This window comes from Haliotis rubra, unplaced genomic scaffold (assembly GCF_003918875.1).
Source record: "Haliotis rubra isolate DU_JTF1 unplaced genomic scaffold, ASM391887v1 Scf65, whole genome shotgun sequence".
NCBI classification, from domain to species: Eukaryota; Metazoa; Mollusca; class Gastropoda; order Lepetellida; family Haliotidae; genus Haliotis; species Haliotis rubra.
In genome coordinates, this window is record NW_025767357.1 from 222107 (window position 1) to 238993 (window position 16887).

The 16887-nt window shown below is 40.3% G+C and overlaps 2 protein-coding genes across 2 annotated transcripts; one reads left to right on the forward strand and one right to left on the reverse strand.

The window, feature by feature from the left end:
- Positions 1–321: 321 nt before the first annotated feature.
- Positions 322–6922, forward strand: LOC124257106. Its single transcript, XM_046691096.1, has 6 exons — positions 322–346; positions 1330–1427; positions 1814–1873; positions 3091–3253; positions 5359–5513; positions 6231–6922. Exons 1-6 carry the CDS (start codon positions 322–324, stop codon positions 6390–6392), a joined length of 663 nt encoding a protein of 220 aa, XP_046547052.1. The 3' UTR covers positions 6393–6922.
- A 4076-nt stretch (positions 6923–10998) lies between these two features.
- On the reverse strand, positions 10999–16252 carry LOC124257107 (neurogenic locus notch homolog protein 1-like). The gene is made up of 7 exons (XM_046691097.1): positions 16230–16252; positions 15677–15881; positions 15120–15293; positions 14319–14532; positions 12728–12907; positions 12317–12502; positions 10999–11315 (listed from the first exon to the last, which is right to left on the reverse strand). Exons 1-7 carry the CDS (start codon positions 16250–16252, stop codon positions 10999–11001), a joined length of 1299 nt encoding a protein of 432 aa, XP_046547053.1.
- Between the last annotated feature and the right edge of the window lie 635 nt (positions 16253–16887).

A 16887-nucleotide genomic window follows, 5' to 3' on the forward strand; every position in this document is an offset into this window, starting at 1 on the left:
ATAACAGTTTGTTAATTTCGATATATTTGCTCGACTGAAAAAAGCAACACTCACGCACCTGGTGTGTTCAGCAATGTGATATGCGTACGGAAACGGAAACAGAATATTTTACTCGTTCTGCAAAACGGAAATGAGAACCACGCTGGATGTATGGGTCAATGAAGTAACAACTCGAAATTATTAATTAAATTAATTAAATTCTGTTTGCGGCAAAATTTGGTCGGTCACTCTGTAAATGAGGTAGTAAATTTAGTTTTACTGCATTAATGTTCATGTTGTTTAATAAAAGCACCACGTACCCGTGTTAAATACGGATGCATGATGTTTTCGTGTAATGCTGTTGAAGGTAAATTGGATTTTGACAGTTCATAACATTGTTTATATATTTCATAAAAATCATATTTAAGAGTAATTTAATATATTACCCATTGTTGCATTTCTAATACAGAGCAACATGGAGAAAAGTGTGGCTATCCTGATCATAAATGGCGTCAGAATTTCAGTCAGTGTGGTGTCTCGCAAAATCACGAACCTAGGAATTATGTGGATTTTATAAATATTATTTATTGCTTTTTCCAAAACAATTGGATAGGTCGTTGAAACATGTATAACAGAATTAAAAACAATTATTTCATTCGAAATATCCGCAATTCAACTTCACCTTCATCCGGATATGAGTTTACATGTTGCTGTAATTATCTATCTGTGTATTACGTATCGTAACACATTCATGATCAGTCAGTTGTGATTTGATAAGTCAGACAGATATTCCTTCCGTAAGAGTCGAAATGATCGAGAAACGTTATAACCTGTATTAAAATGCTTCTCGTCGTACATAGAACCATGCAGGGTCCTGACAGCTAAGGGGCGCAACTCCACACACGTTGCAACATGTGCCCCCTCCGATATACATGTTTACGTTTATAATACACATTCACAGCGCATACATCCGTTGCTCAGCAATTAAATTACATTTCCATGGTTGCAAAATACAAGAGAAAACCAAACACATTTCCAGAATTTCCATTTCCTGACACGAACTTGTCCCCGTGCTTCGCATATATCGTTCTCATTATATGTTTAGGTCAGAAACTAGAGTTACCTCTCCCCTACCATTATGGATTACGGACAGTGCAATGGTCTCCATACAAGATCAAGCTCACGGTTATGCCAACCCGCTCTGTTGTCTGGTCAAGCGTCTGCAAACTGTCAGCGTCTTTCATAGATTCAAACACGACAGTTAGACGAAATGACAAGTGGATCTGGGAAACACACCCTCAGATCTGACACTGGAGGAGAAGTCGAAGGCGAGATCCCCAGTCAAATAAGATCCCGGACATGCAAACAATAATGCGTCAAATAACCGGACACGCCCGTTGAAAGATGACGTGTTCAGCTTTATTGATTCTAACATTCGGGGAATACGAGTAAGTTTTACACAATTTTTAATGGATATTTTATGAAGAATGATATGTATATACATGGATACCATTTATCATAACTTACGAACCTTTCGACGCATTGAATCATAGCACTATACGAAGTGTAATAAAATCACGAGACTCGAGTAGATAATTTCCCTGCGAAGTTGATCAACATGATATCAGAACTGGCGTTTGTAGTACATGTCGTAGGGAAGTGTTGCTAGATATTGACGTGTGTCGTTGTGGAATTATGTTACCTTGGAGTAGTGCTGATATAGGATTCGACCAGCAAATCGCTCAATGACAATCGATGTATGCGACTCTTGGTCTCTTTTAGGGAAAGCAATTTATGGGGAATAAATTAATGCCTATATAAGTTCCTGTTTCAGTATTCCATATATGGAGTTGGTGTTGTCGGAGTCATCCTAATCCTCAGGTCTACCAAAGCTGTAAGTTCCACTTCATTCTGTCAACATGAATTCATTTTAGGTGAGGAGAGCGGAAGGTCGCGGGTTCGATCCCCGACCGCGTCATACCAAAAGACGTTAAAATATGGTACTTGTTGGTCCCTGCCTGGCGCTCGGCATTAATGGGTACAACAAGGAATGGTCAGCTCGGAGTCAGTATAATGTGTCTGAGTGGGGTATTCCTGCTTCACTGCGGCATGGTATCTCAGTGGGCTAGCACTATAAAACCAGCTGAAGTCTGGGCTAGTACAAGCAGCCCAACATACACATACACACGCATGCACGTCGTCATATGAGCGAAATATTCTCAAGCACGACGTAAAACCCAATTTCACCTCACCTCACCTAATTTTAGGTGAAACTGTTTAGGCCCTACTTTGTTTGTTTACTTGACGCCACAATCAGGTATTTTCAAGCATTGTATTGACTGTGGTCTGTGGACAATTCAGTCTTGACCAGCACTGAAATCTAGGCTATTGAAGATGATATCTATCAAGGTAGCGAGCCAAACTGTCATTCCACTCTAGTGGTGGTCCGATTAATTGAAATAATCGAAGATTGGTCGCAGTGGCCAAACGACCAAGCAATCGATCACATTTTCTCATAATCGAACACAAACGATTTTGGAACCGCTGTAATAGAGTTTGAAATACTTGATGATGGAACATATCTAGGACGTTGTCAGGGCCTGAAAACGTGTTTATTTCTAAGAAAACTCACTTCACTTTCTGAAAAGTCATGACTGAATATTTCTTGAAGAATCTGGGAAATTAATGTTACACTGGAACTGAATCATTTTACACTGGATGTGAAATCTGCAAATGTAATTTGTGCAGTTTCTAAAAACAACAACAGAGAACCAAATTTTTGTTCTTTATATTTATCTGCAACTACAGCCTGAATAGGAAAATCTAAAAAATGACGCTAACCAATTTTTTTTCGATGATTGGTCGTTGGTATTGAACCAATCATCAATTGTGAGATTTCAACCAATTCCCAACACTATTCCACTCGCTACGAAATATGCTTCTATCTAATGGAAGCCATGTAAGACTCTTCAGAGGCAATACCAGATTTCAGATTTAAGATTTCATTGTGTTCGAATACAGAAAACCTCGTTACTGTTTATTTACTCATTAATGATGTTTGTGGTCAGTAAGTATTTTAGCATAAATACGCAATCACTCACTCATTTTCAGACCCATGTATTCCGTAACGTCTCCGACATCCCCAGGATCTATGTCACCCGCAACATCGTCCTACAGGGCCGGGTCGACAACATCGGAACAGACTGTTGTCTCCACGTCACACACCGCCCACTCATAGCTCTGCCGTCCTTCCTGAAGTCGCATAGTGTCCACGGTGAGTGACAGGAACAGAGCTGCACTGTAAACACTACTGTTCAAAACTAAGTTAACCCTTATCGCTATATGACGACGTCTGTAAACTATCAAGTCTGGGCCAGACAATCCAGTGTTCGTTGACATTAGCACGAGTGGTGGTCCGATTAATTGAAATAATCGAAGATTGGTCGCAGTGACTAAACGACCAAGCAATCGAACATGTTTTCTCATAATCGAATTGAACCAATCTTGGAACACTTGTTTGCATCATCAATATTTTTCACAAGGTTGCTTTTGTCTGTGTCATTAAATTTACATTTCATAAGCACAACAAGCTTGTTCCAAGTCATGATTGAATTTATCTTAAAGAATCCAGCAAACCTGTGTTCCTAACATACTAATAACCCTTTAAATAGGCAAAATTTGCAAATGGATTTCGTTTAATTTGCAAAAAAACAACAAATTACTACATGTTTTTTCTTTATCTTTTACAAAGACAACAGGAACATTTGATAAATGACGCTAACCAATTATTTTCGATGATTGATCGGTTGTAATGGACCAGTCATCAATTATGAGATTTTAACCAATTCCCAACACTAATTAGCACCACTCTTCGAAATTTGGATAGGATGACAAACATCAACTAAATCAGCGACCCTGACCTACTGATCAGGATATGGGTTGCTGAACATTGGTGATAGTATACTGCAGTTTGAAACAATGCTCACTAAAGTGCACTGATGTTTCATTAGGGGTAATCTAGATTTGGTTGGCTGGTTGGTTGGTTGGTTGGCTGTTTAACGCTGCATTCCGCAATATTCCAGCTAGCTGGTGGCGGTCTATTAATAATCGAGTGTGGACCAGACAATCCAGTGATTCACATCATGAATATCGTTCTACGCAGTTAGGATACGATGACATGTGTCAACCACGTCTGCGAGCCTGACGACCGATCCCGTTAGTCGCCTCTTACGACAAGCATGGGTGGCTGAAGACTGCCTTCACGGGTAGGTAATGGAAATATTGGTGCTTTTGTGAGTTGCAGGATTTGGAATATAAGTAGTGTTATCGTCCGTTTAACTTCATTTTAGACCGACGAATTGCTCACAATCACAAAATCTAATTCATGTAATTGCAACACAACCAAATTTTGCACAGTCACATGAAATCGACAAACGAACACTGTTGATTTGTCTCATTATTGTGGACACCCGAATAAATATGTTGTTTAACAAACGATCATGATTTTGTTGTCACTTTTCGCTTCTATTTACGAGGGAGGACCACTTGCTGGTAGAACAGCCAGGTGTGCGAGTTGTACGTGTGAAACTGACATTCCACTGCACACGCTTGTTGATTACCTGGCTACTCTACCAGCAAGTGGTCCTCCCTCGTAAGAAATAGAGTGAGTGAGTGAGTATGATTTTACGCCGCTTTTAGCAATATTCCAGCAATATCACGGCGGGGGACACCAGAAATAAATATGTTGTTTAACAAACATTATTTTGTTGTCACTTTTCTCTATTCTCACGGGGGCGGTAGGGTAGCCTAATGGTTAAAGCGTCCGCTCGACATGCTGAAGACCTGGGTTCGATTCCCCACATGGGTGCAATGTGTGAAGCCCATTCCTTGTGTCCCCCGCCGTGATATTGCTGGAATATTGCTAAAAGCGGCATAAAATCATACTCACTCACTCACTCTATTTCTTACGAGGGAGGACCACTTGCTGGTAGAGTAGCCAGGTAGTCAACAAGCGTGTGCAGTGGAATTTCAGTTTCACACGTACAACTCGCACACCTGGCTGTTCTACCAGCAAGTGGTCCTCCCTCGTAAATAGAAGCGAAATGTGACGACAAAATCATGATCGCTTGTTAAACAACTTTTTAATTCGGGTGTCCATAATTATGAGACAAATCATCTGAGTTGGTCTGTCGATTTCATGTGACTGTGCAAAATTTGGTTTTTGCCATTATTAGATTTTGTGTCAGTGAGCAATTCATCGGTCTAAAATGAAGTCAAACGGACTATACTCTAAACTGACTCTAAGTGTCGTAAATGCATTCCTAGTATGGGAACACTCACTCCCCACATAATTGTATTCAGAGGTGAATTTGTTTTCAGAGGCAAGTTTGCCAATATATATGGCGGGAATCGAACCAAGTCCTGTTGGCCGGAAATGGCTTATTGACAAGGTTAAAGGGCAACATATATGGTTCAAGCTGCTGGAGAGGTCATGTGACTCCGATAGACTGGACTGTTTAGTCTCCATAAGGAAGGTATGACCGTCACTAATAATTTTGTATGTGGATAGTTCATCGAAATTAATGCTTGATGAAACTACCTCGATGGTGTCGTTTGGACACATTTTATTAATACCCTTTTGAAATATGAGTTACGTGTTGATCTTGTCTAATCGTATAAACCCCAGTTTGCTCTTTGTGTGCCAACCCTGACAGAAACGCGACAGAGTTAGTTCCCTTGGTCTCAACCAGACGCCACCATTTGCTTTGCAGAAAGACATTTTAAACGTACCTGTCACTATATGGCTGAATTATTGCCGATGTAAAATGTTAATTCACTCGCCCTGGGCAAATCGCTTTCGCCTGTCATTAACACAGACTACCTAAAACATAACGCGATATAAATAGGGAATCAGACGTTTCTGCTCGAGTGTAACTTTATTATTATGAAATTTAGACACCGAATGCTGGAATATCGCTCATTTTACAGACTTGTGGAGAAATGAATTATTCTGTGATGTAAACAAGATAACGATGTACATATCTACACTCGTGGTTTGAGTATATTAAAGCTGGCGTGATGTAGCCGAAATATTGAGGACTTGAGTCACTGTCTGGGTCAGTGTAAGGTTTTACCTTTCCTCTGTTTTGCCTGACCTTGATTCGAGTATTTCAAAGGTCGCTTCAGTGGTTGGAATAATAATGCATGTGACTTAAAACACGAAACAAAACAGTTTGTTGTTGTGTTGCCAGCGCTTCCTGTTCAAAACTGTCGTAAATGAAGAGCTGATACGTCTCGGACTGTGTCGTCTGCGTGAGTATCCAACTCCTCCCGTTGCGCCAGTCTACAATCACGTGATCAACAAAATGGTCGCCATAGAAGCCAAGCTGGACCGGAAACTATCCCCCCACTAGAGTCGGAACTGCAGCCAGGACAGTTAAGAATGTCCTTGTGTACATCGTGACATTTCCGAAGACGCTGCTGACATATTTGTCGAAATTTAGACGACAATAAAACTGACTTTTCACAAATATTGGATCTCAGTTTGTGTAAACGATGGCTGGTCGTTGATGTTATACTGTTGAGGATAACTTTTGTTCTTGATCAGTTTTCGTTTTATCTTCTCGGTGCTTTTCCCATCTCTGGTGTATTTACATATACGCAGAACAGACTGACATTTTGTTGCAGTGATGTTGAATTTGTTTACGCTTTTCATGATTCGACCGTGGATGTCGTCACTGTCATGATTTTATCTTTTTTTCAGAACGCAGTGGAATAAAGTGATGTTTTGTTCAAATACTTATGTTTCATAATGATTAGATATGCTGAAGGATATGCTGAATGTATCACGCTCACGTACTCAACCAAACTTTATTCGATGCTGATATAGCAATAGGCCACATTGTTGTTACAGGAAATACACAATACAATTCTGCTGACCTGATGAAGTATTCTGATATGTCGTAATTGAACCTGTAGACAGGACTTGTATAGCTAGTTCTCCCTGAACACCAGTTCAGTCTTCATACAAATAATCATATCCTCAAGTGAATGTAGTAAATCTCAGGCTTTATAATGGAAGCACACATTTTTGGTGTGTTATAAGAGTTTCCGATATGTGAGTGTGGTTTGTGATCGTTCATAAATTCGAAGTGTGTGCGTTGTATAAGTAATATGTAGACATGGTTGTCAAATATGGAGTAATTATCACATTTCTATTGTAAATCTACCCTTACTGTCCAAAGGGCTTAGTGCGAAGACTAATTTAACTCAAATTCTATGGTCCAGACTAACAGAAGCCGAAACCGATTCTTCTGTGCAACATGATCATAAGGATGATGAAAAAGAATTCTTGAAAGGCATTTAGAAGTTAGTGTAGAAATACAAGACGGATCAGAAACGTTGAATAAAAGTATATAAATCAAGAAGTTGTTATCCATAACATTTGCCTTGCATGATGAAAAAGAACATGCACATTTTGAAGCAGAATTATATTTATTTAAAAGAACAGATTCATTACACGTGTTAGTTTTATCATTTCACAGTTGTGCACAACTGCACAAATACTAAGGCTGCGCAATATAACCGGTTTACCGGTATTTACCGGTTCAGACATGAAAACGATACGTATTGCGATACGCTGATCGAAAACCGGTATTTTGTTCGGATATGTCCTTGTTTCATTTGTGCCAAATATTATTCACATTTTTATTTTATCATGATTAAAAGTTGTTATTAAAGCTTAATCAAGCCTAGTGATTTTGTTGTGTTTTTGCTCTATAAATCAAGAAGTAACTCGACTATAAGTAGTTTTTGTTTAAAAATACTTCATGCAATATATTGCAATACGTATCGCAATACATGCTTTCGCATCGCAATATATCGCAATATGAAAATTCTCTGCAATACCCACCCCTAACAAATACACGCTTGAACTACATGTGCACTAAAGGCAATGTATGTACGTGATCTGTGATTTCATACATCCCCCTTCAATGACATCCCGTCAGCTGTTGCTGTCATGTAACTCCTTACACAGATACTAATTAACTTTCAAGGAGACACTTTTACAGCTTGTTCGTTATGAACTTTCAAGACCCATCTGCATTGTGCAGTAATAAGATAAAAGAACAAATTCAAGTTCACACATTTAACACACTCTATCCCGATATACATTAAATGTCCAGATCGTAAATCTGGTTCTATGGCTGGTTTTAGTTCCGTTAGTGTCTCAAGATTAGATAGGAGTAAGTGGTTTGGGTCTACACTCTCTCACTCCTTGGTTTCCCGACTGACCATGGAGATCTTGGGGGGTCAGACCGAGTGATTGCAAACCCACGACGTCTGTTGTGGTGTCTGTCGGTCTGGAAAGAAATCATCTATTAAAACAACACGTGTATGATATCATGTTATGTGTTTGGCCTCCGCCTCTTGGCAAACACGTGGGGTATTCGTTGATTTTCATACTTCAATAGATACATCGTGTGATGATCCACTAAAATAGGATCATAAGGGGCATCTGCTATATTCTCCCTCATTAACTGACTCATATATGCATGGTAGTGTATTTATTGTGTATTACATGCACCTTGATATTGGAATCTGCATGTGCAATACAACGCACTACAACTCACCTTGGACATCGAGCACATGCTCTTTTATAATGACGTACATTGTCCTCAAGGCGGGGGCGCTAGAACTGTATGTCATTAATTAAGGTCGGGGGCACTAAAAATAAATGTCATTGGCCTTAAGGTCGGGGCTACTAGAACTTAATGTCATCAATTAAGGGCGGGGGCACTAAAACTTAATTTCATTGGCCTTATGATCGGAGGCGGTGGAATTAAATGTGTCATTGGCCCGGGGAAGAGGGGTCACTAGGGCTAAATGTCATTGGCCTTATGGGTGTGTGTGTGGGGGTTACTACGGCTAAATGGCATAGGCTTTGGTATTGTATTCATAACATTAAGTTGAGAAGAATGATTATGTTATCTCATTGTTCAAGATGTCGTTTGTGTACACGTCTATCATTACGTTTATTACAATTAATACCTTACGCCAGTAAAAGCTTCATTGTCAAATGCGGCTCCAGCCCTTCCTGGTTCTTGGTTGTTTCTTGAGTGTTTGCAGCACGGTGGTTGCATACCCCTGGAAGATAATGACCAAGAGCGTTTGTTGGGAAGTTTCTCGGAAGGCAGTTCACAACGGATTATAATAAGAGGGGATACACCGAATGTTTGCTGAATACGTTAAACAGACAAAGGGGGACAGAATTTCGGTGCACTTTGGACATATATTGAAACAATTAAATCGTTCGAAGATTTAAAGAAAATCGTTGAAATGGCTTACTCTATGACAATGATATGAACAGTGTCAGAGCAGAGGACATGAAGGAAATGTATCATGGACACAGGTCCTCCTTGTCTGATGTGTGGTGTTTCAACCCCTTGACCGAGCCACACAAAATACGTTAAACTATTTCTATTTTCTACTGGTGCTCATGTAGGGATTTAAACAAGGGCAGGTCGGTTTGCCGTTGGCCCATCAGCAGCGGCAGACACACGTGTATATGAGTAAATACTCTTGTGAACACCACTGAACTTCAATTGACCTCACCTCAACAAAACTGAGAGAGTGAGGTAGGTTTTACGTCGCTTTAAGCAATATTCCAGCAATATCACGGCGGGAGACACCAGAAATACTGTACCGATGTGGGGAATCGAACCCGAGCAGAGGCTACATAGCATGAAACTAACTTTGCTACACAGCAAATGCACCCTGGTTACATAAAGGAAGAGAGTGTGGTGGGTGTACAATATAGGGAAATACATGCGATACAAGATGACTGAGAAGAATGGTGAAGAGGTGAGACAGGAGGGGGTGAAAGATGGATGCCCACACGTGTCCCAAGCTTAAATTTATAACAGGGTTAACTTCTGCGTTTTGTTTTGGAAATCATTTCGTTATTGTCAGAATATTGCATCTCGGTCAGCGTTTATTGTACGGATAATATTCGTATTTCATTTAATATTTTTGTCAACACTAGTTGTTTATGGTGCTATACGAGTTCTTTGTTTAAAGGGGCGGTGGGTAGCCTAATGGTTAAAGCGTCCGCTCGTCACGGACGATTCCCACACACAGGGCGTGTCACGCTTAGAAACAGCGTTAGAAAGACATATAGGTATATAGACCCTACCCTAGTACTATATAAAAGGAAAGGGATGTAACGACGGAACCACCCCCTCCTCAATCTAAGTTAGTTTTCACCACGTAAACTATTTTTAAGGCCCCGTCGAGGCCTACGGATCAAAAGCGAGATGATTTCCCTACAAAATGAGCTATAAATGGCCACAATCGGATCATTATTGCAAAATTTATACGCCACGACTCACCGAAAACAGCTACCTCCGCAATTCCAAGCCAAAATCATGGATCACCCAAGACAGCGAAAACTCACCTTTTAAATTCGTTTATTAATTCCAGCCACGTTGACAGCACCTATGTAGGGCTAGATTCGATCGGCAGCGGCATTCCACGGTTCTAAAAACTTATTGCAACATCTACAAATCATTTCCTCGAATGTAATCAGGCATTTTCTCCAAAACCATTGGCAATCATACTCACTTGTCGGCCATTTATAGCTCATTTTGTAGGGAAATCATCTCGCTTTTGATCCGTAGGCCTCGACGGGGCCTTAAAAATAGTTTACGTGGTGAAAACTAACTTAGATTGAGGAGGGGGTGGTTCCGTCGTTACATCCCTTTCCTTTTATATAGTACTAGGGTAGGGTCTATATACCTATATGTCTTTCTAACGCTGTTTCTAAGCGTGACACGCCCCTGTGTTCCCACATAGGTACAAAGTGTGAAACTCATTTGTGCTGTTTCCCGCCTTGATATTGCTGGAATAATGTTAAAAGCGGCATAAAATCATACTCACTCACTCACTTATTTAAGCTACTAATATTTAATATGATGAAAAATGGTGAGAATATAACATCTGCCTGCATCTTCGATGTACCTACCCTCGTTTGAGCATGCACAGATACAAAGCCAGCACGGATAAGATGATTATCAATATTCCCGCCAACACCACCAGCCCGATCATCCATGCCTGCCACCCATCACAGTTCGGATTTTCTTTTGCACATGCGCAGTTATATCTGTTGACGTCGTCGTAGCAGATGTACGGCGGGGAGCATGGGGAACTGCCGCACTCGCTGACGTCATCCTCACAGTGCATGCCGGTCCAGCCAGGTGCGCACGCACACTCATAGTAGAGGTCAAAACCTTCAGCACGGCGGTAGTTGGTGCAGTTGTACAGGTGTTCATCTTTGCCTGGAATTACATATTTAGAATAGCTAACATCAGCAAAACACTGCAGTTGTATTTTCAAAATTCAAACCCGCGAAGATCCACATCAGAATTAGTCTTCAGCAACCCATGCTTGTCGTAAGAGGCGACTAACGGGATCGGGTGGTCAGGATCACCGACTTGATTGACACATGTCATTGTATCCCAATTGCTCAATACGTTAAACAAATAGATCAATGCTCATTCGGTTGATTACTGGATTGTCTGGTCCAGACTCGATTATTTACATACCGCCGCCATATAGTTGGATTACTGCTGAGCGCGGCGTTAAACAGCAACCAACTAACCAATTTAATGTTCTACTTGCATTTGGTGTTTAAGGTCCATACAAGTATCAGCAGGACTTTCCCTAACCTTTTCACTGTTAACCTCTATGTAGACCATTTTATGCATACACACAACAGCTTTTGTGAGACGAACTATCTCTACCATGTCTCCCTCAGGAATGGAATATATGTTTAATGTTGCATTCGGCATAAAATATGAACTTCATAAGGTCTACTTTTAAACAACTTAATGACTTGCATGACAACGACATTACAATATATATCGAAACGTCGCCTTTCACAGAAGAAAGAAGTTGTATATCGATAAAAAAATATCATCATTCTTCATCACCTCACTTCTAAAATGCCCCTCAAAGAAAACTTCAACAGGTTTGGTTGGAATTATTAGCGATCAAGCATTTATTTATGGTTTAATGCTTTAACAGAACGTCCTTGGTGTATGCTGTGAATGTTGTATAGTAATGTACATGTTTGCTTTTTTGTTGTTGCAATGTGGCAGAAATATTACTGATGTGACGTTTAATTTCACTCTGTACGGACGTGCTTATGATCACCCTGACCTCACTCACTCTAAAACTTCCCATTCAGATAGATCGTAAATAGTAAAATTTCACAATACATACAATATGATAATCCAAAACAAGTAGGCCAGCTTAAGGTTGTTCTAAATATACTTACTTTTACATGTCCCGCCATTCTTGCAAGGTGTCTCTTTAACAACTGGATTAGCCGTACTGACGTCATCAGAATCCTCGCAGCGAATGCCGGTCCAGCCAGGTGCGCACGCACAGTCGTAGTAAAGTTGAATACCTTCTGAATCAGCACTGTTGTAGTTGGTACATTTGTACACCCTTTCATCCTTACCTGGAATTTAGAATTTGTGTTTCAGCGAATGCCTTAACGATGGGTGTAGAATATCTTCTCGTCAATGCGATTTATATGTCATTTTCAAAGGAATGCCATATTACATAGATAGCATTAACATATCAAAAACATTGACATTTCATAACAAAACGAAATCATGTTATGATATGAATCATCTAGGCAATTTATTAAAGCATTCATTAAAGTAAACCTATCAATACTTACTTATACATGTTCCACCGTTCTTACAAGGTGTCTCCATAACACCTGGCTTAATCGTACTGACGTCATCCTCTTCCTCGCAATGCATGCCGGTCCAGCCAGGTGCGCACGCACACTCATAGTAGAGGTCAAAACCTTCAGCACGGCGGTAGTTGGTGCAGTTGTACAAGCTTTCATCTTTGCCTGGAATATAAATATCGAATATAAAGTGAATTAGTTTGGTAGAAGAAAGATCCTTATGGGACCTTGTTTGGTTGTTGTTCAATGCCGCACTCAGCATTATTCCAGCTATATGACTGAGGATTGTATATCATCGAGTCTCGACCAGACAACACAGTGATGGACATTCTTGATCATCTATTTGTGTACAGCTTGTTCAGCTTGACCTGAGCTACTGTACATATGCATGACCCGGGAGGTCAAATGGCAGAAACGACAGATCGGGTTATCTTCATTAAATAGGGGTGAAGAGAATGTTATTACTGTTGCGTTTGTGCGAAGCATGCATACATAGATTCCTTACAGAACTTGTCCCGGAAAACAACACTTCAATTATCACTTTTTCTATTTCATGTTCAACTGCAATATTTCTGTCCCAGTAGTGGATTCCCAAATTTTCAACATGGGCACATCAGTCAGTCCACTCGGTTACACCATTCATCTGACAAAGGTGCACCCCTTCAAAATAATAGACCCAACCGGTCACGCAATTCATTAGTATTCACTTGATCAGGTCAAGCTGAACAAAGTGTAATTGTGATACGATGACATGATCATACATGAGCAAAGTCTGACCATCCGATCTCGTTGGTCGCCCCTTACAAGCATGGGCAGCTGAAAACCAATTCTAACCCGGCTCTTCATGGTCATTATTGTTGAGTCAATATGGCATCCCGACATGGCGTCTCGTAGTTTGCTAAGATTTCCCATTTGTCTGGAACTGGAACCAACAAATGACTTTGTCTTCCCCCCTATGAGTAATTTGTTACAGCTGATAATCGCGACTTGTTATAATCTGGTCTTGACATTTTGCATTTAAGAATTTGTTATAGTGGCGGTGGGGGAGCCTAGTAATTAAAGCGTTTGCTCGTCACGCCGAAGACCCAGGTTCGCCCATTTCTGGTGTCCTCTGCCGTGATATTGCTGGAATATTGCTTAAAGCGGGGTAAGCTAAACTCACTCACTCACTCACTCATTGCTATGGGACTTACGTATCTTCGACGCGACGCTAAATTCAATTCACTCAGTGCAAGTTACCCTACAGATACATCTACCACACAATGGCATATAACCATGCGAAAGAGGATATATACTTATAGAAACAAATAAGCGAACGCATGACAGTACAAGACTAGAGTTCCTGTATTTATTTCGCATGCACGTCGTCATATGAGCGAAATAATCTTATTTCACCTCACCTCATCTATATTTATTTCGAGAATTTCACTCACAGTGCAATACATACCTTGTGAAGAAACCTGGAAAAGAATAAAGGAACACTTGTACTTTCATGTGTTCCCTTATTTGTTTGCATGAGTATAGTTATAGAAGGCATGCGCAACACAGGGTATGAAGTAAAGGTATCAATACTTACTTCTACATTTCCCACCATTTCTGCATGGTGTCTCCATAATCCCTGGTTTAATGGTGATAACATCAGAGTACACCCCTGTCTGGTCCTGGACATAAACCCGGATCTCTTCATCACCATGGTAACCAGGGTCAGGTTGGTACTGGAAGGTCGTGTACACCCAGCTGAGGGAGTCGGCAGGATGGGGCAGTTGCAACTTGGCACAGGGGATGCCGCTCTGAAATTATATGGTTCTACATGGCTACGTATATCCGCAAATGTTTGGATTATTGTATGCATTGTTTTCAGGATATATTGAATTCCGATCTGCATTGTTTCACCAACTGGGTTTTCGTAAGTCACAAAGCAATGGGCAGGTTACGAATCCATCTTGCATAGAATCACGTAAAAACGAGAGGGTTTTATTCACCTACAGCTACACTTTATGCAGATATATGAATATGATAATTTTAAAGATTGTTTTGAGAGTTTTATTGTACGCCATCCTCATACATAAGCATGTCTTTGACCCAGGTTGATGTCAACAGGAGATTTAGTACCAACATATGCACGGAGGTTCAATGTATGACGAAAGTCGATAAACTATTACGGTGAAACATCCATTAGGAATAAGAATAATGTATTAGGAGAAAGATCATCATGAACTTATTTGAAATTCGGGTAAGAATGTGTGTGTGTGTGTGTGTGTGTGTGTGTGTGTGTGTGTGTGTGTGTGTGTGTGTGTGTGTCTCTCTCTCTCTCTCTCTAGCAATTACCAAGGGTTTCATCAAACAGACTGCCGAAATAATGTGACTCTGCACTTACCGTATTGTACGAACAGGGGACTCTGGTGTTCATGTCATCAACGGTGAGGTTACCGCTAGTCGGCTGAGTGAAGTATATGGTCAAGTTGTCGCCGATGTCAAAGTCGTATGCCCCAAACTCCCATCTATATGTTGTTATGTTACTGTCATTTAAAGTAACATGCTCAGGGTAAATCTGAAAAATACAAAACTTATTGTAATAGAATTATATGAAAGGCATTAACATGGCATTAAACCACTAGGGAAAGTTATGTCCATTGTTCTTGGAAGTGTTTTATTACCATAACTGAATAACTGCCCTAGGGCAATTGTTTCTATTTACAAACAATAAACTTGTACTAACTTTGATAATCTTCATCATGCCTAATACATTACACGCATATTAAATAAGTATGCCCTCGTGGTGTAAGCCGTTTAATAACCCTCACAACGGACTAAAGCCCGAGTTTATTTAAATAACTACTTTGTAAGGGTGATTAACCTATACATAACCGTGCATGCAACGCTGCAGGATGCTACAAGAGAACTGTTTCAATAACATATCACTTGGAGGAATACCTCAATTGGAAGTGTTGGATCTGCATTAAGGACGTTGCCTTCATCACTGAAGACAAAGACGCTCGGTGGGTCGTTCACAGGATTGATGCTGATGCTGATGGTGGCGGCAGATTCAGCCGGGGTGATCCCAGGTACATCAACTTCGTATAATACCACTGGGATGTCTAAATTGCCATAGAAGTTAGCAGCAGGGGTAAAGGTCAATCTGAAATTTCATTGAAAAATGAACAGAAAGTGCAAAATATTTGGAATTGGTCTTTTCAGAAGACTACTTCTTAAGTGAGATTTTATAAATATCATCACAGTTCAGTGTGAATGTTAAGCCTCATACGAAACGGATTTTATAACTGGACGATTGTGGCGAAACAGATGATCGGATCCTGGTGGCTCAGGGACGTACGTTTTTCATGCCAAACAGACGCACTGAGTTGTAACAGTTAACTGTTCCTTTCATCTGACCGTGAGCAGGTCTAGAAATTTCAGCTGTCCATTTCAATTTCAAAGCATTAAAGGCATGTTGAGTAAACATGACAAACAACAAACGATACCAAACAAGTCTAGATATTCAAAGGACATGTTCTATTGTAGAGAGCTTGCGTAACTTGCTCAGGTAACTATCATGACGGTAATATACCATTAAAGAAAAGTAGGGGATATTGGATTTACAAGATTGATAAAATGAAAATTAATGATGAAGCCAAGGAGGAAACAGATGATGAAGAGAAATTAAGAGAAAATGTGACATTTCATTCCATTCCTTTGGAAATGTTTCATCTGTATGGATATATGTTACTTTGCTAGTGGTATGCTCGAAAAATGGAATATCCCCTACCTTTTTGAATGGTATATGTGCGGTGTTCCCGCTTATGGAACCGATTTTAAGGGTCAATGCTGGACCTCGACCTGTTTATGAGTTTGGCTTATCTGCAGTCAAATGCAGTCATTACAATCAGCTATACATTTTATCTTAGTTATATGACTCCCGTCCTCGGTAAGCCAACACAGCATTGCAATACTCAATGCAGTATATGAAGCACGGTGACAATTCAGTTAGTTTGACTGTGGCATTATTATGGACTTATCATCAGAAAAACGGTCAACATACAATCCATCCTCTGATAGAGTCAGTTCCAGATCTCCCACAACGAAGTCGTCGAGCATCCTGTACTTGACCACGTCTCCATTAGCGTCTGTGGATGTCATCTGGTATA

Bases quoted from the DNA above. Each gene is read 5' to 3' on its own strand.
- LOC124257106 (XM_046691096.1), top strand. From the start codon at position 322: ATGTTTTCGTGTAATGCTGTTGAAG. The intron at 1,428-1,813 runs GTAAGTTTTACA...TTCCTGTTTCAG, and splicing joins CTAACATTCGGGGAATACGA to TATTCCATATATGGAGTTGG. The intron at 5,514-6,230 runs GTATGACCGTCA...TTGTGTTGCCAG, and splicing joins GTTTAGTCTCCATAAGGAAG to CGCTTCCTGTTCAAAACTGT.
- LOC124257107 (XM_046691097.1), bottom strand. From the start codon at position 16,252: ATGTCCTTTGAATATCTAGACTT. The intron at 12,908-14,318 runs GTAAGTATTGAT...TTTATATTCCAG, and splicing joins AAATGGTGGGAAATGTAGAA to GCAAAGATGAAAGCTTGTAC. The intron at 11,316-12,316 runs GTAAGTATATTT...ATGTAATTCCAG, and splicing joins GAATGGCGGGACATGTAAAA to GCAAAGATGAACACCTGTAC.